Source organism: Tachypleus tridentatus, chromosome 7 (genome assembly GCF_004210375.1).
Source record: "Tachypleus tridentatus isolate NWPU-2018 chromosome 7, ASM421037v1, whole genome shotgun sequence".
Lineage (NCBI taxonomy): Eukaryota > Metazoa > Arthropoda > Merostomata > Xiphosura > Limulidae > Tachypleus > Tachypleus tridentatus.
Window position 1 is genome coordinate 161,535,685 of NC_134831.1, and position 26,375 is coordinate 161,562,059.

The 26,375-nt window shown below is 32.8% G+C and overlaps 1 protein-coding gene across 5 annotated transcripts in view; it reads right to left on the reverse strand.

Moving 5' to 3' along the window:
* Window positions 1–26,375, reverse strand: part of LOC143257060 (tRNA (guanine-N(7)-)-methyltransferase) — a 56,942-nt gene that overhangs the window by 3,515 nt on the left and 27,052 nt on the right. Inside the window, exons 1-8 of one of the 5 annotated variants that reach the window (XM_076515183.1) lie at window positions 26,106–26,172; window positions 25,441–25,569; window positions 9,575–9,700; window positions 4,740–4,858; window positions 1,338–1,522; window positions 593–706; window positions 401–502; window positions 59–182 (exon numbers count right to left, since the gene is read on the reverse strand). In XM_076515183.1, the coding sequence (XP_076371298.1) occupies window positions 59–182; window positions 401–502; window positions 593–706; window positions 1,338–1,522; window positions 4,740–4,858; window positions 9,575–9,681 (751 nt within the window). In that variant the 5' untranslated portion in view covers window positions 9,682–9,700; window positions 25,441–25,569; window positions 26,106–26,172. Of the gene's footprint in view, window positions 1–58; window positions 183–400; window positions 503–592; window positions 707–1,337; window positions 1,523–4,739; window positions 4,878–9,574; window positions 9,701–25,440; window positions 25,570–26,105; window positions 26,173–26,375 lie in introns of those variants that run through there. The other 4 variants (XM_076515182.1, XM_076515186.1, XM_076515184.1 and 1 more) reach the window with 4 other exon arrangements.

Sequence of the window (26,375 nt, forward strand, 5' to 3'; positions counted from 1 at the left end):
CTTGATTTCAAACATAGAATACATTCTACTTGAAGGTTGAGTGAAGAACAAACTTAACCATTATAAATTGCTGGATCTTCGACTCTACGGAATACTGCCAAGAACTTCTCTCCCTGATTCCGGGTTACTTTCTTCCCTTCCTCAGAACTTTCAAAGAGCTGATTTACTACAGTGTCCCCTATCTGAAAAATTGAGAAATTTAATATCCCTGATGTAAAATTATAACAACATGCAAAGAGCTGGAAGTATAAATATTCTTACTAAATTACTCAATAGTAGTAACAGTCTAGAGGGAAAATTACACATATGATATATACAGAAATTGATTTATAGTGGGTGCAAGGGGGCAAACACCATTAAAGGGTAAACTTAACATCACGTGAGAAATAGTTTAACCTACTAGTTCAGCTTCCTGACTCTGCTCAAACAAGGGATGTGTTGTAAAATGTTGTACCATCCAATCGTAAAGGTCTTTAACATCTGTCACAGTATAAGCCAATCCCTACAACAATGGAACAAGAATAACTGTTACACATGTACTATTTGTCAGCAAAAATTGAAAAATCTTAAATTCTCAGCCCACTGCACTTACCCCAACTTTTAGCACATAAGCATATTCTGTCAATAGTTGTGAACTAATGATTCTCCATTTATGCTTCTGTTTCTTGAAATGTGGGTCAGGGAAGAGGAAAAATATCTTGGTGAGCTGTTAAGAAAAAAAAAAAAAAAAGGGCTAATGAAGTTTCAGGTGTCTAATGTTGGCTTACTGTATAATCTATAAAACATAAGAGGATGGAGCTGTGTGTGTGCCCACCATAACTCCTAACAAAAAGAACATAAATGCTGCTTACATACTAAGTGGACCCTAAGGTTTTGTAACTGAGTATTATCACATGGCACACCTTTTTAATAAGATGAGCTAGCAAAAAAAACCACAGTATTGTTGTTAAGAGGCTATGTGCTAAATGTATAAACTACAAAATTGAAAAAAAAATTCTAATTTAAAAGTTCCATTCCGTGGGAAGGTTATTAACAGACTATAGTAAATGAGCAACAAAAGTATACAAGGTTATACTTTTATGCTAAAATGGGGTCAGAATACACACAATGACAATCATCTAGAATAACCCAAGTAATTTTTTTCCAATATCAAGTAATGAATTCAGTGCAATATTCTAACATTCACACTGAAATTAACTTAGGTTACTATATGGTAATTTAAATGCTCAAAAACCCTTGAAGGTATTAAAGTGAAACTTCATTTAGAATGTACATAGTTATTCATCATTAGCAATACATTACGTAAACCATCCAGATAACCTGACTACTCTCCATACCTGGCCTTTGTAGAAATAATTTGGAAGATATTTCATGGCATTAGTTCGTATGCAAGCAATATTGTCATACTGTCCAGGATTCTGGGCTCGTAATGCTTTAATTCTGTCTTGTACATAGTCTGCAACTTTAACTCTTATTTCCATTCCCAGCATCAAGGTTTGTGGAAACAAAGGAGAAAGTGCCACTGAATGGAGAAAAATATCATCAACTTCTTGTACTAATCTTACACTAATTAAAATACTGTTATCTCTTGGACTCCCTTATTGTAAGCTGTATTTTAAATTATGGTAAAGAGTTCTGTGTGGAAATGCCCCTTTCTTGAAACTTTTATCTTACATGTGGTGGGATGCATCCAAACCAAGTTACAAGTTATTGTAACAATAATATTGTACCTTTTAGTTTATTCTACCTATCTAATGGTAGTCAATTACACAGTACCACATAAAGTAATACAAAATGAAGTACAGATCCATTATTAGAGAACACAGTATTATGTACAGAAGTTCTGATGTTTTCATGTGTCCTTTTCAATTTAATGAAAGTTTGACTAAAGAAAAAAAATCAATGTATCTAAAGAAACTTATTCCCTAATCATGGATCTCCTACACTCCTTTTAAAACAAAAACATAATGTTTATGCAGACGATTACATTACATTTAAACTTTTATTTGTTTTCCTTTATAGTACTTGTATTAAAACAGGGATGGGTAAGTGGTCAGAAAAACTAGTTTTCTTCCCTTACCAACCAATGAACTAATTTAATGTTTAAAAAACTGAATCCTGTTTTTCTGTATTCACAGATTCTGAGATGTACAAATTGACTGTTATAATCTGAGTCCTGTCAGATGTTGTCCTGAATAAAAAATGAAGTGACAACTCCCATCTGTGGTAGTTTTGTTAGCTGATGTAGCTGCATGGCCATCAGAGTCACAGGTTCAGAACTTACGATTCCTGTCTGTTAAAACTTTAGAAAAATTATTACGTTACTTCAAGAAGGTAGGCTACCTTACAAAAAAGTAAATTCAGTTATTCCACCAAAAATGGAAATAAGTGAGTTAACAAGTCTTAAAAGTTAAAAGGCTTGTAAATTTATGATGTGACAGATAAGTTGGCTAAAGCACCTGTCTGGCTGGGTCCAGTTCTGTTACAACCACATTGTTTGGAAAACACAAAGTTAACTATGAAACATTATTCACAAAGAATTGTTTTAATGCTTTAAACATAATTAATATATAGTAGTAACATTAGCTTATTCATGAAGACCAAGATTGCCAAATATCTCTGACACATAGGAGCCAAAAACATAGCTTAACTGACAGGAAGGGGAGGATCACTGCTACCTTACCCCAAGGAAATTTGGGACCTTCGATTTCAGATTGGTGTCATGACATCACATGATCTATTTTTCTCCTAGGGTCTACTATACTGAACAGCAATATGCATATGTTTAACACAATGTAAAGAACTGTTGTAATTGTTGGTTGCACCAATAGCCTGGGTTCAGATAATTAAGCATCATGAACAGTTGTTGAAACCACCTGTAGAATAGTCAAAACAACAGAATCATCTATTTGAAATTTTCGTTTTCAAAAGATGTTTTGGTATAATGTTCACAACATGAAGCATATTCCCAAGATTTATTGCAACCGTAATCACAAAACAATGAATGGCTTAACGTCCAAAATAGTGAATGCTGGTGGTGCGCTTCCCAAAAACCATATGATTTTGAAAGGACCAGTTTTAATTTAGTAAACATCATACATTTTATACAGGCAAAACACATACACTGTTGCTTTTTATGCAGTTTAAGGTTTACAATTACTTTGAAGATCAATCAATGATGCAGTCTTTTCTGTATGAAGCCCACATAAACTTCCATAACCAACCATCTCAACATCCAAGAGTAATAGTCTAAAGCTACTCTCCACTACAAAAAAAGGATTATACTTTGATAACCATATAAATCCAGAGTAACTTTTAAACTACCGAAATAATAAGTTGATAACAAAACATATTAAAGAAATATGTACTTTGCTAGGACTTGAAACTAACATTAAAGAATAATACAATATATATATAAATCTAGGCCCCTAAATATTTCAATAAATAAATGAATTAGGGAAAAAAAGAACCAGACAAGTAAAAAGCCTAATTCTAAAATAACAGTATTCCATATTTAAACTATAAAATCACTAACAACATCGAGTAATAATACTGTTCAGCTATACCTCATGAACTAACTTGTCACATCATAAGATTACAGATCATGTGATTGTAATTGACAACATATCTGTATATAAATTACATACTCTTGTGTAACATTAATAATATATGTAAGTTATCACTAGGGGAAACTGACATTAGTCTCATAATACATCAGTATTTACTCAAAATAACTGATTATCTAGAAGATGAGTTTTCATTTTAAATGTAACTAAACATTCATTGACAAACTAAAGGACAGAAGGGATTACAATTGAAGGATAAACAGTACCATAACTATGGAAAAACAGAAGCCTGCAAAATTATGTAAATTTGAACCTACTTTATAATACTTCTATATTTAATGATGGTTCAAATATTGCACCAATTTAATTAAATTGCAAATATTATTAATAAAGACAAAAATTTATTTTAAATACATATTCCTTAAAAATTCTCAGAAGTCAGATGCCTTTTTTAAGCACCATGGCATCCTGAAACCTAGGATTTGGCAAACCCTGACCAGGTATGTATAGTAAAACATTGAAAATAAAACTCCTAACACAAAACATGATAAATAGATGTTCTAATATTCACAGTATTTTGAGCCCAGGCATCCTTCTGATAATGATGATTTGAAGCTAATGGTTTCATCAAAGTTTAAAATCTACAAAACATTAAAACATCTCTTTATCATTTACCATTTATCTATAGTGTACATTTCTTTTTTTAATTAATTGTACAACAGCAGCCTTCATCTCAGTTTTTACTTGAGTACATAAACTAATTCAGGAGTTGTAAAAATGTATCTCAGAACAGCTGGTATGGGTATTAACAGTTTTACTGATAAGCAGAGAACAATGTTTTGGCCTTCCTAGGTCATCAAGAATTAATTCAGTTTTTGGTACACTTCTTTACACTTGTACAATAAAACAAATCTTTCTCACAACCTGAATGGTCAAAGTAACACTATTCAAGCATTGACAAGATGGTTCAAAATCATCTCAATACTGTTTTTTTTTACATACAGTGCATACAGGTTAGTTTCATTTGATAAACAATCTTCATGTAGCACACTTGAAATAAAATTCTATGCTATTATTTGTCTATTTATTATTTTGTGGTGACAACATTGAAAATTATAAACACAATTCCTTTTTAAGTTAAACTAACCAAAAGTTGTAAAAGACAAGTGTTACCTAACAGTCCTCCATAACCACAACCAATATCAGCAAACTCAACCTTTTTTTTCTTCTCTGTTGGTGAACAGAAAGCTGGATAGTAAGAAGACCAGTCCATGTGATTTGGGGATACTGGGCTGGACAGATGTAGAGAAACTAATATTAAATCAACAAAAGGTGGTGTTTGGTTAAGAACTAGAAGACAAATATTTCATTTAAAAATGCTCTACATGAAATTTCACAAGACAATCAACTGAAAACACTGCATATAACAAATTATATATTTCAAAATAAGCCAGGATAAATAATGAATAGTTTTAATATTAATTAATATAGAAAAAATGTTTATAATTAATGCACTCCTCAGTTAACCAAGCCTACTATTTTTATAAACAATGAATACAACTTCAAAGTTCTTAACATATTAGGCAATATACAAACATGTAAACAAGCCCAAAGAACTCAACATTTAATTGCTTAAGCTACACATGATTTTACAACAGATGTTTTAAGCAGTGAAGGTGGGAATTTCAGTTTCTATTAAAGAACAACTACAATACAAATTCTTGTTGTCAATTCTAACCAGTCCCCTCAATAAACTGCTCACACTGAGTATAAATCAAAAGAGATCTTAATTTCACACCAGTGTTAGGGTTGTCACCAGAATGATTTCAAGTTTGAAACTGTTATCATATGTAGATAGGTTGAAATTTCTTAGCATGTTTTATTTTGTTTTTTCTGGAGAAAAGAGGGGCTCAGAGAAACATGACTAAGATTTTTGGAACTGTTAGGAGATCTGGAATCTAGATGAAATTGTCTTTAAAAATTTGCAAACACTAGGATTGAGGGACAAAAGTTTAAGAGATGAAAAACAAAGTTGGACACAATTACAATTAAAACATCATCATCTTGCAAGCAAGGCAGCCATCTTATGAAATAGATGCTACAATATTTACAGTGTGCAGAAGGAGACTGAATGAGTAATTTAGTGATTGTGGTTGAATGTATAAAAAAAAAGGGTTTCTATATGTAGTCTTGAGTAGGGTAGCTGTAGCAAACCAGAGTCTAGTTGAACCAAACAGCTAATTGTTATCCCTTAAAAATAAAATGAAGTGATGAAAAAACGTAATTACCTATACTTGTGTATTTTATGTCATCTCAGATGTGAGCAAAAGATGCTTCTTATGGTTATCACTCCAAACTGTCCCCTTAACCAATTTGAATATGGTGAACTTGAAATAAGTTTGCATCCATGGTAGTGAGTGCAACTGATACAGGCATTTAGATGTTAATGTTGAATATGATTTTCACTGACAGTAACATCAGTAATGTATATTATTCATGTTTATCATGCACTTTTCTTCAGAATAAATACTACTGTCCTAACAACTGATACTGATGAAGTTAGCTTAAAACTATAACATAATTTAAGTCAATGAATAATTTCTTTCTGGAACTGAGTAGAATATGCTCATTCATATTATACAAAAACATCTGAGTAATAGTGATGTATGAAGACCACATTTAAATGTCACATCCTTGATTTGAAAAAGGATAACTTTAAGTATGTTCAAAGTAGGATAAGAAAAACTGGCAGACTGACCCATTTATTCTAAGCATTGATAACTTAACATCGAGACCCAGAAGCATTGAATCATTACACCTGTTGTACTGTGACAAAAACTACTGAAAGAAATAGCCTAAAACTTTGGAGTTATTTTCTTTAGGCTATGTAGCTGAAACAAATCTGATACTTGTGTTATATTTGTACAAATTTATGAGTTTGATATATCAAATTGAAGATTGGAATTAAACATTTTTGTATTCCTACCTTCTTTTAAAACTTTCAAAGTTTTTATTTTACAAAATTTTAAGTTTTATCTTTCTTCAGTTTGAAAACCAAGACATGGAATTTCCTATTTACATACAAAAATAACTTTTTACTATGCCAACATTTAAAACAAGCTGATTTTTTTTATTTAATATATCTAACAAGTTTTAACTCCTTTTCATATTCATTTATATACTGTTTTTAAATTATTTTCAATGATTTTCTTTGCCCATTCAAGCAGTTACTTAGACTAACATGACTAAAAGCAAACATGGCCTAACATAGTGGTCTTATTGGTAAAATAAAACTTGATACAGGCAAGAACATAATGGTTCAACTTTGCCTCCCTCATGTTATTCCGTGATGAAACATTTTTCCTATCATACTGCTACAATATTAAATAAAATGAAGTGCAAAATGATAGAGTATGTTTTTCTCAAGCTTTTTTTTTATACATATAAAAAAATCAAAACTACCAGAACTGTAACTTTTACAGCTCAAATGAAAGGAAACAGTGTTCTTATGACATGTTTATGTCAGTAGTCTATGACTTCTTGAGGTGAGAAGCTGAAATATAGCCAGTTATATTACACCACAATAAACCCTGGTGATAAATACTTATTGGCTGAAAATATAAAACTACACTTGCAATCATGTCACATGGACACACTAATACTCTTCTTGTTCAAAATCATTGACTTTTTCTCCTATTGAGCTACTGATGATTTTATTGAGAGTGCACTGAAATCAAATTTTTTTAAATTTTTATGTATGAGTGTAAATAACAAACTTGTTATATGTTTTTCCAAGATAAATCTGGCTTTAAATATCTTGAGTTTTAATTAGATGAACTATATCAATTGATATTTTTTTGCAAAAAATTCAAAATGATTTCTTTACCTAACTGAATATTTTGATTAATATCAATAAAAATAATAATGTGTGAAAAATATAAAAGTTTACTAAAGCTATTCTTATCAAGGCAAAACCAGGTACAATGCTCTTACTTCTTGTTTGCACTTTGCATGACATTTCAAGTTTCCAAAACAAAATTCCCTGCCTTTCTGTGTCCTGATTTCTATTATGTGGTCATGTGTCAGTTGCAACATATTCTGGCTTTATTATCTTTCCATTTAAAGAAGAAAACTGGTCATGAACAGAATGATTTGGAAAAGTTCTCACACAGAGTAGAAATGTAAATAACAGCCCTACTGATCACACATTACCAAAATAAAATGGTATTTTTAATAAGAGATCAACTGCTTGTCCTATTTACCAAAAATTGCTATATTGATCTATTTGGCCTCTATTTGCAGCTTACAAGAGCACAGCCACATTGCATGTTACTTCTCACACAAAGCTGAATCTGTATCCTGAGTTTTTTGTAGAATGTTGATTATTTAGTCAGTACTAATAATTTTACATGGATTTTGTATTTGATTTTACCTTTCTTGGAAACCTCACTATACAGAACCTAAAACAAGGGACCCTCTTTAAGGTTGTTCTTGCAAAACCCATCCTTGAGAAAAAGTAAAACTTTAAATCTTAGCTGCAGCTTAGCCTGTTAAACTTGTCTTCTCTCATCATACCTTCTTTCTACTATACATAAATACATTTTCAAGCTTAGATTAAAATTTGATTAAAATGGCTTCAGGTGAAGTTTTGTGCAGTGCTAGGTAATGAATATGAATATTTTTTCAGTTGGTACCATCTCCAATCTACGCTTAAGTTAAACAAATAAAATTATTAAACACTTATTCTAGGTGATATATATTAACTCTCTAAACTACAAGGGCACTCTTTTGTATAAAGTAAAACCACAAAACTGCATAAATTATCACTATGAGTTGCTTAATAAACATCATTGATTAGAATTTCTTATCTAGGATGGAGTAGCATGCAAAGTAACTTTGTTTCTATGTGAATGGATAATTACTACAAAAAGGAGAAAATAAATTTCTTAATAGACTATAGTTTGTTTTGAAAACCAAGAAGCATGAGATAAAGAATGTCACTGGTGTGAAAACATGTGAAGATAAGAAAATGAGTGTTAATTCAGACAGTAAAAAACAGCTTTGAAAGAACTGTGTAAATATACACTACACTAAAAAATTCTCATCAAGCACTGAAGAACAATTTTTTGTACTTTCTGCTGTTAATATAACCACTTTTTTTTCAAATCATACATGTTGACTGTTGATATGCACCTACAAAAATACACTGAATTTCCTGAAACATTTCAAACATAAGACCATTTGGACCTTCAAGGCTATCATTGTACACCCACCTTTAAGAAAACTTAAACACATCTCTAATTTGTAAGGAATTTACAGACTATTTTTAAACTCTTGTAAGGTGTCAACCTCTAATGCTGATAGCAATTCATTCTATAAAGCAATCAATCTACTAGAAAAACAAAACTGCCTTAACAAAGCCTAATCTTCCTTTTCCAAACCTTAAAATAATTAATAAAACAAAACAAAACCGTAAACAAGTTCAATAACCAATGTGTGAGAAAAAGCAAATTATTAAATATTTTTGGTTACTATAGCATATGAGATTTCTAATTGTATGACCTTGTTATTTAACATATTATTCTTATAATACCAAGTTAAACTTCTCTGAATCTATGTGTAATATGCTCTAACCCATAAGCTCTTTTTATATCCTTCAATTTTACAGAAATGTGGAAAAGTCGTGCCATAAGCTACTTTATGAATTAATATTATATAAAATTCTATATGATTTGACTTTTGAGAAAAATAAGTGTCAACAAGTGATACAAAATTTATTTTTGCTGCTTGTACTTCACTCTCTGAATAAACAATTTTAATATAAAATTTATTCATGACTGTTACAGCACCCATCACACACATCTGACACAATAAAAGCAATGTTCAGCTGCGTTAGACTTAACTGAGAGATTTGTTAAGTCTCAATGTATAAATTTGGAAATAGGTATTTATCGTTAAGCAAATACAGGCACCAATATATATAGTGTAGATGTATAAACTAAACTTACTAATTGATACAGTGGTCTGCAATAGGATTTGAATGAGCCCGTTGACGATAATAACGTTTTTGTGGAAGTCGAGGTTTCATATTATTACTATTAGTACTTTCTTCCATGTTGGAACATGTGTAGCAACTGAAATTAGATAAATATAAAACAGCGCTACCTATTGGTAAGAAAGCGATGAACATAAAAGCACACTTATATTAAATTTTTTTATTACTTAAAATCTTTTGTAGTACACGAAAAGAATATCTGTATTACAACACAAACTTCTCGAAGAAAATAATGTATAACAAAATAAAACAATTTAAAACGTAGTTTCGTTTTGAGTAATTACTATTTAATTATATTACAACTTACAGCTTTTACAGTAATAAGATTTGTTTTAGAACAGGTACGACGTTCTGATTACTAGTGCGACCATTTTTAAGCTCACAAGTTTTAACAATAAAAAACGTTTCAGTATTTAAAGCAACTGTCAGCAACCTAAAATTTATTTAAATTCTAAAACTGATGGTGATTAGTTATGCATATCAATCCACGTGAAATAGCAGATTATTTATTTGTAGCAAAACGAAAAGTGAATAAATACGAGAAAAACTATGGATTGTTTGTTTGTTTTTGAATTTTACGCAAAACTACGCGAGAGCTATCTGCATTAGCAGACCCTAATTTAGCAGTGTAAGAATAGAGTTATCACCACCCACCGCCAACTATTGGGCTATTGTTTTACCGGCGAATAGTGGGATTGATCGTCACATAATAATTCCCACATGGCTGAAAAGGTGAGCATGTTCGATGTAACGGGGATCCGAATCCGCGACCCCCAAATTACCCCCTGGCCTAAAAACTATGGAAGGTATTATGTAAAATATTTGCATCAAGTTGGAAATAGAACACTCGCAATCATGGACCACCACTTATTCATTTACATAATTATTTCCATTATTATATATTTGTTACTATTTTTAAATTTCTGTCAAAACAAGAACGCATGATTTCAGCATGAGGTTATTCAAAATTTGTTTTTGTGACGGAAAACATGAAACATTAGTATTAAATACATCACAAAGCCACCATAGGTAATTACATATTCAAATTATTCTACTGGTCAAAACTCGCACATCCCTCATCGGCACAGTGGTAAGTCTGTAAGTTTATAAGTCTAAAACTGGGCTTAGATACTCGTGGTGGACACACCAGATATAGTCTACTGTACAGCTTTGTGCTCAACTACAAACAAATTACATTATTACTTAACAGTTCTGTCTTACATCCAAAGCCTTTGCTTCCTAGCATTATTAAGGTGGTGTTTATGACTGAAAATGCTTGTTAATGTCAAAATCTGAATAAGTCGCACAACTGTGAAAATATAAAACAATTGTTTGTTTCCTGGAATTATCGCGCAAGTCTACACACATGGTAATCTGCGCATAGGCATCACTAATTTTAAACTTGTACACCAGAGAGAAAGCCATTAATTCACAGCATTTACGGCTCAACTCTATGGCTACTGTTTGTTTGTTTTAATTCTGCGCTAAGCTACAACACGACTATCAACGCTAGCTGTCCCTGATTTAGCAGTAAAAAACTAGAGGGAAGGCAGCTAGTCATCAACTCTTGAGCTACTCTTTTACCAACGAATGGTGGGATGATCAAACATTATAACGCACCCACAGCTGAAAAGACGAGCATGTTTGGTAGAATAGATTAGAATTCGAATCCGTGACCCTCAAATTGCGAGTCAAGTAGCCTAACAACCTGGCCATGCGGGACCTACGGGTATGTTGTTCTACGAGATAGCACAATATCCAGCCAATGTTTTGGTCACTTGACCTTACAGAAGAACGAAAATGTTACCATTGTTTTTCCTCTTTTTTTTTCTTATGGTCCTATCAATTATTTTATTTCATTTTACGAGTTCATTACGTTGTGTGTGGATTTATTTGTTATTTTGATATATTTTTGTTAATGTTTAAGAAAACGGCTAAACCTATAAAGGTATAAACATTGTTTAAAATGACATTATAGGACGTGTTCAACTTATCCTTTGCTAAACCTTAAGAAACACTTACATACATACGTTAGAAATGCGTATAATTGTGTGTGTGTGTTTTCTTATAGCAAAGCCACATCAGGCTATCTGCTGAGTTCATCGAGGGGAATCGAACCCCTGATTTTAGCGTTGTAAATCCAAAGACTTACTGCTGTACCAGCAGGGGACATGTAATTGCAATCATCCAAATATAGCATGAAATAATTTACTTTTATGTTTAATTTTATCTCAAAATTTAAAAATAATTCTAACAAACTCTATTATATGGTAGCATTTAAAACAAAACATGTTAACTGTAATTATTTGGGGTTTGTCATGACACAAACTTTAATCTTTTTAATTGATGTTTCTTTCTATTCAAACTACAAATGATACAATAAGCATAAGGTGCTCTGTTCATCGTGACAAATATAACCCCAAATTTTAGTGATATAAGTCAGTAAACTGATCGCTGAGCCATCGGGGTACATTTAAACTGAAGGGAGAAAGTGTGTGTGTGGATATAAATATGGCTACATTTCTGGGTAACACAAGTAATAAACACAAAGTCCTTATTTATAAATGCTGCAAGGTGGTGTTCAATCAATAACTATAAATAGTTGATAAAACCTCTGTGGAACACAAGCACACATTTTTATTTATTCTATGTAATGCTCCAACGTCTTTGGACTTATAATCTGTAGAATGTATATAGCATATTGTGTTTTCAAAACGTGGGAATGTCAAGAAACAAGACATCGTCCACATAGCATTTATTATTTAAAGCTAAAATTTTCTGACAATATTTTTATATTCATTTAATTGGGTACTTCAGAAATTAACACGATATTTTTTATTCATGCCCTGAAAATAAAATGTGATTAAAAAATAATCACGCGAAAAATACCTATTAAAATTCAGTGTAGCTAAACAAATCTGCGTGGTCAAAATTACTGTTCATGATTTTAGTTTCAAATCTGTCCCGTGAGAATCTGGCTTCTATGGCTTAACGTTAAGCTCATAATGCTAAAATGTGAGTTTGGATCCCTCCAGCTGAGACAGTGCATATAACCTTTGTGCAGCTTTGCGCTTCAAAAACCCATAACTTAGCACTATCTACTGAGGTTTTAACGTTATTTTTAAATATACTATTAAATATATATATTTTTCAGTTTGATAATTTATGTTACCTTTTACAACTGTTTCTCTAGCATTCAGAAACAAACAAAGATTTTTATTATAAACCATAAATTGCAGATATAAAAAAATCACTTTCAAAAATAACATCGTTGTATCAAACGAACGCTTTTGATTGAAAAAACGTCAATAAGAGACAGAAATGCACGACGGCCAAATCGCCTAATATATATATATAACTTATTAACTAAACTTATATTGATATTAAATGACAATAGTTACGTGAACTCTTAAACTGAAGCGTTATAAACTGTAGGTGAAATAAATATATCCTAAATATATCTTTTCAATCGCAAGTAACTCGCGTTTTGATATCTTACAATATATTTAAAAAGGGGTAGTATCTCACTTTTGTAAATGTGGAAAATTGTGGGAAAGGAAAAATAGCTTCATAATAATGACATTAGTATTTCTCATCTGAGAAAAATTAGAAACTTTAACAATAAGGCATAACCATCCTCAAAAAACCGTTTTTTTTTCGATAACAACGAACATGTTAATAAATCTGTGAACAACTTAGGTCAGTTTTCACTCAAGCTTTTGAAAGCTTTACTCATCTATGATAAACTGACGACAATATTATTTGTTTTCGTCCTCGCGCACTCCTAACTTCGCGTCATTGCGTGGGCCTAAATTTCTTCAAAATTGGGGAGAACGGGTAGACAAGAAGTAGTGAAGCGAGAAAGGTTTTTGTTAATGAACAAAACATTTAATGTGGGGCGTCACATGCTCCTTCTGCCCCCCTAATTCGGCTCTTATGTATCAGTGTGTCTTATTTTGCGAACAGTGTTCATATCTTATTGTTTAGGGCTCATTCTATTATGTAATACAGAATATTTCAGAATAAAAACGATGGCCATTTGGAATACAAAGCCTTCTCGTCCCGTATGTTTTTACTCATTATTTGACTAAGTGACTAGATGTAATTTTCTAGGGTCCCCCAAAACGTTATGTTTCAAGAATAAATAAAACCCAAATTAAAAGTAATAAATGCTTACATTTCTTGCTTCTGAAGTTCATATGTCATGTTGTGTTGTAATTGTGACGAATTTACCGTTAAACGTTTATTTTAATACCTACGTTTGTTTCAGTTTTATGCTTATGACGTGTACTGCTGAATGTGTGTTGCTATGTCCCGCCTGTTCTCCAAATTTGTAGAATATTTTCGAGAGCAAGAATCAACAAAATATAGTTTTCGAAAACAATAGTGTGTTTTCCAACATTGCTGAACGTTCAAGAATCTCACGTTAATGATATATAAAACTGATACTCTAGAGACAGAATATTGTACATTAGCTACAGTCAGTATACTATGAACCTCGGAAGCAATAACTGTGATTAACGCTTATTAATTGGAAAACTACATAATTTGGCTAGGAACGTTTATAGATTTCGAATATTACGAACTGTTAAACTTCAAAGAATTAACTTCGGAAGTTAGTATATCTACGAGGACATTTGATATCTATCTTCCCCTGTGAAAAGTAACTTTGTAAACTGCGTTAGGCCAAACAAGAATAGAGCTAGCTAGCATTCTCATCAAATGAAGTATATATGTGTATCAACATAAAAGTAATTTGCGCCTCGTGGACCTGGACCATTGATAAAATATTCAGTTCCAGACCAGATAGAAGACTGAATATTATTCGTGAATTTGTATATAAATAATCATTTGTGTTAACTATTTGTAATACCCATTACTATAGATTCTATTTTTATTTGTATATTAAAATATATTTGTGTTAAGAAAGAAAATTGTGTGTATCAATCTTGTCAGAAAATATACATTTGATACGTATCGACATTTAATTAACTTCTAAATCCAAATTCCCGGTGATTTGAAATCGTCCGAGATAAATTATAATACATAGCATAGTCTACAGAGTGTATAATTCTTCTTGTAGTTCATGGCATGCGCATGTTTCACTGCAGTATGTGATTTCTGTGTCTACTGACTGAATGACAGATAACACAATAGTGGTGCGAAAGGTTAAAACAGGTGACCCCTCCAGAATCATTTCGGGAAAATTAGCCTATAGTATGATGAATCAAAATGCAGTACTTGACTTGAAGATGACATTATGTTATAATATTTCTGGATGCTTAAAAACACACAAAGAAAAAATAAAGTTTCATCATATATCATCAGTATAAAAAAAATGGAGGTGCTAACCAAAAATAGTTGGCGGAGATCAGACGAATAATTTTGCTAACTACCAAATCATGATACCGTCACATTATTGTAGTAGTGTTACTAAAATAACACAAGCGGTTGCTAAGCAGTAAATTCGTACGCATTCAAATATATGAAAACAAAAAACGAACAAAAGAACTGACGACTTACAAGTAATATGTGATGACGTAATATTTAAGTAGGCGAAAAATTAGCCTTTTTCAAACCGTCTACGGCTCGCTTACAATTAACTATAAACTCTACTAAGAAATCATGATTAAATAGAAGAAGGGCAAAAAGTTAGCACCGCCGCCTATACGGCAGTCGTTGTTGTTTTTAACAGCACACCAGAAATAACTGTTATAATTTCAATACCAACAAAAGTAAAATAGCGACACGAGTTTAGCTACCCACTGTAGCTATAAACGTTTGTTTGTGACATACAACTGTGCCATGGGGAAGGAGGGCTATTAACGTCCAACTTGAAGGCCTGAAACCGGCCTAAAAATACGATAAATAATAATAACCCATGTAATAACCAACAAGATGCTCTGCTAAAGATTTTTACTAAATATGTAAGACACTAGACTATAATAGTTGATTGCTTGTTTGTTTTTCGTTTTATCAAGCGCACAGCAGTGAAAAATTACTTTAGTAAGCAACAAGATTTGTTGTTGTTTTCAGCTACGATTTACGCATCTTATTTTAAGATATATTCTGCGAAATTCAAATTAATGTTTTTAAAAAGTAGCATCTGGGCTTTAGGTAATTCAATGCTGTAATCTTTCGAATTGAATTTATATTATATAATAATAGTTATACAACTAAACCTTTGACGATCTGAAAGAGCTTAGATTTACTAAATAATTAAATATATTAAATGGTTATAAAATACTATTGCAAAATATTGTTTATAACTGCTTTCATCCTAAATTCTAACCCAAGAGCTTGTAGGCCGGTAGTTTTAGGTAAGCTCCCTAGTGGTACAGTAGTATGTCTGTGGACATACATCCTAAAAACCGGGTTTCGATACCCCTGGTGGGTAGAGCACAAATAGCCCATTGTGTAGCTTTCTGCTTAATTCTCAACAAACAAACAAAATCTTCAGGTAAAAATTCTCACCACATATAAGTGGTAGAACGATATTTTTAAGAGTCACTTAACTTACATTGTGATAACTTTTAATGCGTATTTTAGGAAGGAAGGCTTTCGAAAATAGTTGCCCCTGGTTTTCACGATTCCATATATTACTTTTTTGTAACGCGCGTTGTTTCAATTTTTTTTTCCAAAATAAAACAAATTTATTAAAAAAAACTTTTAAATGTCACCCCATTTCGATAGATACATCTATTATTATCAGATAGCAAGTTTTGAATGTATTGTATAATATTATAATACAGTATCAGTAATGAAATAACGTCACTAAACATCAATGTAATATAAATCATTCATAGCCAAGTAAGAGAATAAATAGAATAAATGTAATTGAACATCTGTATATCTATTATCAATATGTATCTCAGAATGGCTGGTAAGGGTATTAACACTTTTATTAATTAGGAGAGAACAACTTTTCGACTTTCCTAGTTCATCTTCAAGTTAAGAAAGAGAGAGTTTGAATGTGACTGTTGACGAACACGTCTCAGGGACGAGAGTACAAATGGGTACCGGATTGTAGGGGGCGTTGCAGGTGGATGTTAAGTTATTAATGAGTGTAGGTATAAAGGTGTTCCTTTATATCGGTTTAATTTTGGTTTTAGTTGTTGTTTAAGTAAGGTCTTCTTTAATTTTGCGTTTGTTTATATGTATTTACCTACTTAATATTTGTGTATTTTCTATGGTTATGTTGTGTTTGTTTGATTTGCAATATTCAAAAACGTGTGAAGGTGGTTTTTTTTTGTTATTTGAATCTAGTTTCCATTTTTCTACTTGTTTCTCCAATATAGTAGTCGTTGCAGTTGTTGCATTGTATTTTATAAATTAGGTTGGGTTGTGTTTGTTAGTTTAGTTTTAACATAGTTATATATCTCTCTCTATATATATATGTGTGTGTGTGTGTGTGTTCAAACAACAAAGATCACGTGGAGTTCAAAATAAACAAAAATAAATATATAATCGAAACAAACTTTTCTGAATACGGTACAACTATGAAATACCACAGATATTTATATAGATAACAACAATAATATACAAAAATATTGTAGTTTAATACATAGTGCTCTCGCTGATAGTGAGAAACGTGTTCAACTCACCATGGTGGCTATAGACCTTGGGTCATTTAGAGCATCAGCCCGGAACAACATTTTGCTTATTGGTCGTCGAACAAGCTGTTTTCTCAGGTAAACATCTCATAAAAAACAATTATTATACATGTGCTATAAGTACAGTGTATTGTAAGTAGTTGAGTTCATCACCAGATGGCAGGAGTACTAGCTTTCATAAACAGAATTCCTGCTACTAGTTTCATGAAACATTCAACGATAGATAACTTAATATTGGCAGACTAATGCTACCAGAAATCTTGAACATGGAACAATTTCCGCATAGATATTTCCCTTGAAGTTGCTGAAGTCGTATTCAAAGGTCAAGTCTTGGAGTTCCTAACCTTTGATTCATTCATAAATGTTGTATCATTTACAAGATTTAGTAGGTAGGAATGAAACGCACACTTAATGATGGACTAATAATGATCAGGTAGATCAAATATTGATTGTTAAGGAAATGTAAAGTCATTAGCAAAGGTACCTTGGCAATGCCGACCATAAGACGTAATGCTATAAAAGGGGGTGGGGTCTACCAATTTCCATCATATTGAGCCATATCACACAGATCGTTCGTACGGTGCAAGGGTACTGTTATTACGTGAAGCATAACAGTTCACTTTTATATGGCGTTGAATTCCCGTATTTTTCTTCCATCTTCCTTGTTTAGTTGAGCCATCCACCATTTGTAGCGTTAAAGCAGTGAAATTAAAATGATGCCCCATAAAAACCATTCGTTCTCTTGTTTGTTCGTTTAAACATGATATCCGCGTTAACAGTTTATGTTCCTTTATCAACTAGTACCTCCCATCAACTTGGGGCAGAAAAGACAAATGATTAATATGAAACTAATACAATATATAAATTAATGTTTATTTTGTTTTATTTGCTTTTTTTAATTTCGCCCAAAGCTACTCGAGAGCTATCTGCGCTAACCGTCCCTAATTTAGCAGTGTAAGACTAGAGGGAAGGCAGCTATTCATCACCACCACCCACCGCCAACTCTTGAGCTACTTTTTTTAGTAACAAATAATGGGATTGAACGTACCATTATAACGCTCCCACGGCTGAAAGGGCGAAAATGTTTGGTGTGATGGGGATTCGAACCCGTGGCCCTCAGATTACGAGTCGAGTGACTTTATCACCTGGCCATGCCGGGCCGTAACTCAATGATAGTGCACATTTTCAAACTGAAACATGGAATTTGCCCAATATTTTCATATATGACGAAAACAATTATTATCTACAAAATACTTCAAACTGACACATTAAAACTATTGTATAAATTTTGACAATTCGTGGGTACTTCTAGAAATCGCCCGGCATGGCCAGATGGTTAGAGCACTCGACTCGTAATTTGAGTGTAATGGATACGAATTCCCGTTACTCCTTTTCAGTCGTGTGTGCACTACAATGTGATGGGCAATCCCACTATTCGTTAGTAAAAGAGTAGCCCAAGAGTTGACAGTCGGTGGTGATGACTAACTATCTTCCCTCTAATTTTACACTGTTATATTAGGAAACAATAGCGCAGATAGCCCTCGTGTAGCTTTGCGAAAAATTCAAAACAAACATTTTTATAAATATAGAAAACTAGCAGGAATACCCACCTAGACGGAACTTGTATAAATTCGTGATTAAAGAAAGGTTATCTAAGAACATGAAAATTTGCTTTTTTTATGTTATTGTAAAAAATGCCCCTAAAAACTGTAAAACACAAAATTCAAAACTGAAAACTTGTATGTATCTTTATACCCAATGAACCTCCATTGGTTGAGATCAAACGAGTAAAATTCATTTAAAGGAAGGGGAAGAAGTAGTAAAAACGTCCATAAAAAATGTAAAACAAAATGTTTGTACCCCCGCATGGACCAAGTGAACATGCGAAGTAGTTAAATGTACATGCAACAGACAGTCCTATTATATTTAGGCTCGGCATAGCTAGGTGGTTAAGGCACCTCGACTCGTAAGCCGAGGGGCGCGGATTCGAATCCCCGTGACACCAAACATGTTCGCTTTTTCAGCCATATGGGCGTTATAATGTGACGGTAAATCCCACTATTCATTAGTAAAAGAGTAGCCCCAGAGTTGGTGGTGATGACTAGCGGCTTTCCCTCTAGTCTTACATTGCTAAATTAGGGATGGCTAGCGAAGATAGTACTTGTGTAGCTTTGCGCGAAATCCAAACCAACATATTATATTTATACAGACACTGATTCGGCCAGATTAAAAAAAAAAACAGTATACATCGTACAGAAGAGATACAAAAGAAAATGGAATACGGTGAATAAAGCTTAGCATCACCGTTAAAAACAAATGTATTTTTAATTTCAATACTGACCGGGTGTAACCTAGTGGCTAGCCTAACGGGCTGGGAATTTAAAATATCGAGATTTAAGGCTTAATGTTATTGAACACCCTCTGTATTTTCAGATATGGACACGTTATAAAAGTGGTAATTAATTCGGTTATGAGATTTAAAAAGTCGTATAGATTCCTTGTGATGGCGGAAAGTACAGATTAGCTGTCTTTTTTCCAATCAGTAGGTCAAAATTCTGAAGGGCTATATCTGAACCTAAAGGATCTTAAATCTTCTCCACTCACGTATAAGATGCCGTTCAGATTGGAAATTAGTTCCAGCGTGTTATTATTTATGTTTCACAACCATGGTGTTGTTACATTTATTAGCAAAATGCAATTTTATCACATGAAATTAAAAGTTTCGAAACCTAACACTTGTTCAACGTAAAACAATACTTGCAAATACTCACACGTCTAAACCTTGACTAATTATGCTCAGAATTCTTCAACGTAAGACAATACTTACACGTTTAAACCTTGGCTAATTACGCTCAGAATTGTTCAACATATGGCAATATTTACAATACTCATACGTCTAAATCTTGGCTAATTATGCTCAGAATTCTTCAACGTATGACAATACTTACACGTCCAAACCTTGGCTAATTAAGCTCAGAATTGTTCAACGTGAGACAGTGCTTACAATACTCACACGTTTTAACCTTGGCTAATTATGCTCAGAATATTTCTGAAGGAAACAAATAACAACTTCTGTTCGCTTTGTAGAAACTTACTTGAAACAGTGCTCGTCACACGCTGCTCGCGCTTTCTTTCACCTTACACAATGTTTCTTAAACACGCCACAAGAATGATAATAACGGTGGTAATTAATATAATTTTATTCGTCTGTGGTAACTAATATGGGATGCATTTTAAACAATTAATTTCTTTCTTCAAGAGTTAAGGTCAAACCACATACTTGGTTGTTACCTATCTGACCTGTGTGTTCAAAAACGAATTTTACCTAATATTTTTAACGCCCCTTCAAACTGTCTGACAAGGTTAATCGTTTGATTGCTTAATTCATTGAGAAAATTGTGACTAACTGACCCCTTAGTGAAAGGGTTGTTGTTAGGACATGGTTTCAGAGTTCACTTCCTTACTGAAAAGAAGGAAAAAATATCGTCTTCTTTTTCTGAATAAATACCGATTTAATTAGTAATATTATTAGAAATACATGTTGTGCTACCAATGTCCACAGTGTCTGTTCTTTCCTTAGTGTAAGGCTAAACAATGGATAATCTATACTAAGGAAAGAACAAACACAATTTAAAACTGAATAACTACGAGTCCAGCGAAGGATATTATCAAAAATGCATTTGCTTTTATCGAATAAATATTAATTCATTCAGTGCAATTATTGAAAACACACCTTCTTTTATCGTAAAAATACGAATATACTTAGTGATGTTTTTAAAAGAAATACAAGAAAGAAGAAAAGTATATTGTTTATCCGTAAAAATAGTTATGGCACTTTACTGTAAAAAAATTGTTATAAATACACAAATACATAGGTTATTGTTTTTAAAAGCAAAGTTACACAGCGGGTATTTGCATTCTGTGAATCCGTTTCGTTTGTTGTGAATTTCGATTTCGTGTAAAGCTACACGAGTGCTGTCTGTGCTAGCTGTTCCTAATTTAACAGTGCAAGACTAGAGGGAGAGCAGCTAGTCATCACCATCCGCCGCCAACACTTGGGCTACTCTCTTACCAACGAATGGTGAGATTGAAGGTAACATCATAACGCATCAAGGGCTGAAAGGACGATCATGTTTGGTGGATTAGGGATTTGAATCTGCGACTCTCAGTTTACGAGTTAAGGGTCCTAACCTCCTGGCCATGCTGGGCCCCTGTAAGTCTGTAAACTTACCACAGACCCAGTGGAGAATCAGGCAGAGTAGATAAAGAATGACTGCGTACTTACAGAACACGTGTCTATTTTCAACTAATCACAGCACCTTTTTATGTCTTTTGTCTACGTTATAACAAACGTGAGCGAATTTTAATTAAAAGTCAACCCTTACCATGCTTTCTGACTATGAAGTCGCCACAGAATACTTTAACTTGTAACTAGTAAATATGTGCTTGTTTTGCAAATAAAACGAACTGTTTGATAGCCTTGGTCGCTAATAAACAGACTGTACTGGACTTATATGTTAATCTTCAAATTACTGACTTGTTTTATATCATCAATACCTGTGGGATCCACATATTTCACCGCATTGAGTACAATTATGTTCTTTGTTTCTTAGAGCATTCATTGAAAGAACTGATTTGAAAAAAAGGATAAAATCACTTAGTTTCTACATCGGACACCATGAATAACTAATAGTGTTAATTACAATGTTGATGGTACTTTTGTGTCTCTCTTATGCTTATCATGACCCATGTAAATGACAAAGTCATGAACTCACAAACACTCTGTACATAGTTTAGAAAAAAAATATTAAAATCGTGACCTCATTAGTAATTCCAAGGTTGAAGGCAAAAAAAACGAAAAGGTACTTGAGAATTAAGAGAAGAGGAACAAAGAGGTTAAAGTTGATACCAAGAGGTAACATTGTCTTGATATTCGTTAAAAACACCATCCCTTCTTCATTGAATTTCATGTAAAGTTAAGCTACTCGAGGGCTATCTGTGCTAGCCGCCATTAATTCAGTTAACACTTGGACTACTTTTTCACTAACAGATATTAGAATTGAAATGGCTGAAAGGGCGAGCATGTTAGGTGAAGGGATTCGAACTAGAACTCGCACATTGCAAGTCGATCGTCCTTACCACCAGTCCATACTAGGCCACTTCGTAATCTATTGGAAATTACAATCGAAAACCTTAATCAGAAGGTCAGCCGAAGCCTCTCTGTTATCTACTCGAAATTACAATAGCCAAGCACGTTGTATGAAAACAAACGCCTAAACACAGTAGTTGATTATATACATCCCAAACCCGGCCCTGTGTTTAATAGCACTCTTAGACACTGAGGTAAATTTGTTCACTTGATAAGTTCACATATATTAATCAAATATGAGTAATACGATATTGATTAAATAAGCAAATAATAAGTACTTAAAGACACTAACTTTCCTTCATTTCTTCATTCGCGGAAGGTCCTCAGTTGGCTAATTAGCCCGTACTCCTATGTGTGAGGCCTGAATAAAGGTGTGGTAAAGACATCGAGGGCAATATTTGGTCGTTTTATCCTATATTTTGTGATATGACCAACGATAATTTGCGACTTTTTTTTCGCAACTCTTTTCGCTTGTTACTCCATTAGTATGTTAGTCCGTTCTTATTACACTCTGTCTGTATTCTATAACCGGTTACTTTATACGATATTTTCGTAAAATTGAATTTTGTAGCGATAAAAGTCTGGACAACATGTGGCACGAGCTCCACAAGAATGTTGAAAGATTACTCGTGTAATCGTAATCTGTTCGTCTCTGTTTTTGATCAACAGGTACTGTTGGTAGAGAATTATTGCAGTACAGTTCGATTCACTGTCGGTAAATGCCGTCGTAATAAGATCTTTGAAGAGGGAAGGGTGTACATTCAGCACTGTAGGGGCGTGATCAATATAAAGGTTCGAGTACATTCTGGATGCATCTTGTAAGAAACTGAAGGCACATATTACAAGACCACATTACACTAACAAAAACTTGCACTATCTCCACTAGTTCCTCTAATGTTTTCTAATTTTCTCGGTGGAGGAAACATTGAAAGACGACTAAAAATACATTATCAAGTTTCAGATCGATTGTCAGATATCATAGTGTAGTTTTTGTAATGTAAGTTTCAGATTGATTGTCAGATATCCTAGTGTAGTTTTGTAATGTAAGTTTCAGATTGATTGTCAGATATCCTAGTGTAGTTTTGTAATGTAAGTTTCAGATTGATTGTCAGATATCCTAATGTAGTTTTGTAATGTAAGTTTCAGATTGATTGTCAGATATCCTAGTGTAGTTTTGTAATGTAAGTTTCAGATTGATTGTCAGATATCCTAGTGCAGTTTTGTAATGTACGTTTCAGATCGATTGTCAGATATCCTAGTGTAGTTTTGTAATATAAGTTTCAGATTGATTGTCAGATATCCTAGTGTAGTTTTGTAATGTATGTTTCAAATTGATTATCAGATACCCTAGTGCAGTTTTGTAATGTACGTTTCAGATTGATTATCAGATATCCTAGTGCAGTTTCGTAATGCAAGTTTCAAATTGATTATCAGATACCCTAGTGTAGTTTTGTAATGTATGTTTCAAATTGATTATCAGATACCCTAGTGCAGTTTTGTAATGTACGTTTCAGATTGATTGTCAGATACCCTAGCGTAGTTTTGTAATGTAAGTTTCAGATACCCTAGTGTAGTTTTTGTAATGTAACTTTCAAATTGATTATCAGATACCCTTTCGGATGGTTTGGTCAAATCCTGATCACAGTTGGGTGAATTAGTCAATTGGAATACAGACGGACATATGTTTCATTTTGAAAGGTTATTTTTTCACCGTCCACTAATCAGTGGTTGTTAGACACATTTTGTCACTAATGGTATGCCTATGACTTTTCAATTACTACTACTGGTAATCTTTGGTGACATGTACGTTTGAACAGCCGGTCAAAGGAATGGAATTTGATAACGACTCTCATACTAAAGAGCTGCAATGATACTTGATTTTACCACTTGCGATACAGATTAAACATCATTTGTTCTCATCTATACATTTATGAAAGTTAAACAGTCAACTGTCACCTCACAAAATCAGTTTATTTTGCATGTACAAATAAATGCAATGTTCTACAATTAGTGAGTGGGGATACGATAGATCACAACAAAACTGTCAGTAATAACAGTCTGCAAAAGCACTATTACTCATGAAACACAATAATATCAGGATATAATTTCATTCGCTTTCTAGCTACGTTAAAAAAAAAAAAAAAAAAAGAGATGTCTGAGCCACCTACAGGACACGTGTAGATTTATACTTATTCTAACAAAGCACACCCTGGTGAGGTTCGAAAGAACTTTAAAGTGTATATCACTATTAGACATTACCCTTGCTTAGACAAAATGCCCTTAGTGACAAATGACAAAAGCTAAAAGAACTGTGGGCCATTTATTTTCTTATATTTACTTCAATGACAGAACTATCAAGACTGTAGATCGTGTTGAAATTTTATTGTTACTTTAATGAAATACACCCTAATAATGAACGTAACAAGTATAAAAACCGTGAACCATGTATTGATGTGACAGACAATAAAATGGAATATAACCTAATAACGAATGCCAGAACTGTAAAGATTGTGGACCATGTGTATATTTTGGTTATTTGGGCAAATGCACTCTAATGATAGACGTAAGAACTTGATAAACCTTATAGTTGTGTTTAGATTCCGCAGTTACTTTTCAAGTAATGGGCCGGGCGTGGCCTGGCGGTTAGAGTGCCTGACTGTGAATCAAAAGATTCAAGATTAGTACCTGTTGCTGCAAAAGCGTATTCCGTACATTGTACAAGTGTGACAATGAAATTCGACATTAACGATGGGTGTTACTGCCTCCTCTCTAGTCTATCAGTTAAATATTAAGAAACGACCAGCGAAGATAACTTTTGTCCAGCGTTGTACGAACATTCGAAACAAACGTCAAAGTGACGCAGGTAAGATCTATGAAAGAGATGGTTCTTGATTACTAATGTGTACAGTTAATTTGACTACACAACTTACCCATCCCTGGCGTGTAAAATCACTTTATAAAAATTAAGAGAAATATTACGTTAAAGTTTATATTAAAATATGTGACAAAATAGTGACTTAAATAGTAATAATAATAATAATAAAATCGTCCACTCACTTTCTTTAGATACCACCCCCACCCGCAGTGACAAAGCGAAAAGTCTGCGGAGCTGCAACGCTGGAAACTGGATTTTGATACCCGTGGGGGGTAAAGCACAGATAACTCTTTGTTTCTTTTTAGGCTTAACTACAAACAAAAACAAAGAAAGAAATAAAAACTCTTCAGATGAACAAAGAAGAAAGGCAACAAAATGTTAAGGAAAATATTATTCAAAAATTTATATTAATATATAATATAATATAATATAATATAATATAATATAATATAATATAATATAATATAATATAATATAATATAATATAATATAATATAATATAATATACAATACAATACAATACAATACAATACAATACAATACAATACAATACAATACAATACAATATAATATAATATATATATGCCAAAATTTATAAAATACTGTTCTTAGGTTTAAAATCAAATTTCACCCTCTTTCCCTTTAGATGATATAATTAAGAAGAATGCTGTCGAGAATCCGGATCTTCTGAAAGTGGTAATCATATTCAAACAATATCTATGATGTAAGAAGAAATAATAATGAAAAAAAACGACAGGAGCTAATTCTTATGCGATAGTCGTTTCAAAAGCTAACGAATTTTATGACGGAATCTTTTAGCATCAAGATATTGTTCAACGAGTTCTACCTTTCACTCAAAGCGAATACAAAGCTGCATACAAGACAAAAAGATAGCGTCGTACAAGACTGCAGACGTTAAGTAATAGCAGACTGTCTCACCCAGACAAGTGATAGGCATCTCGAATAAATAATAACGTAAAAATAACGCAGGGAGGTGCACGTGACTTATGGCCTTAACACGTTTTAATTTAATTCTACTATCACCGAGTCGTTTGATCATAACCTTGAATGAAACTGATAGCCACTTTTAGATCGTAACCTAACCATGTGTACATTG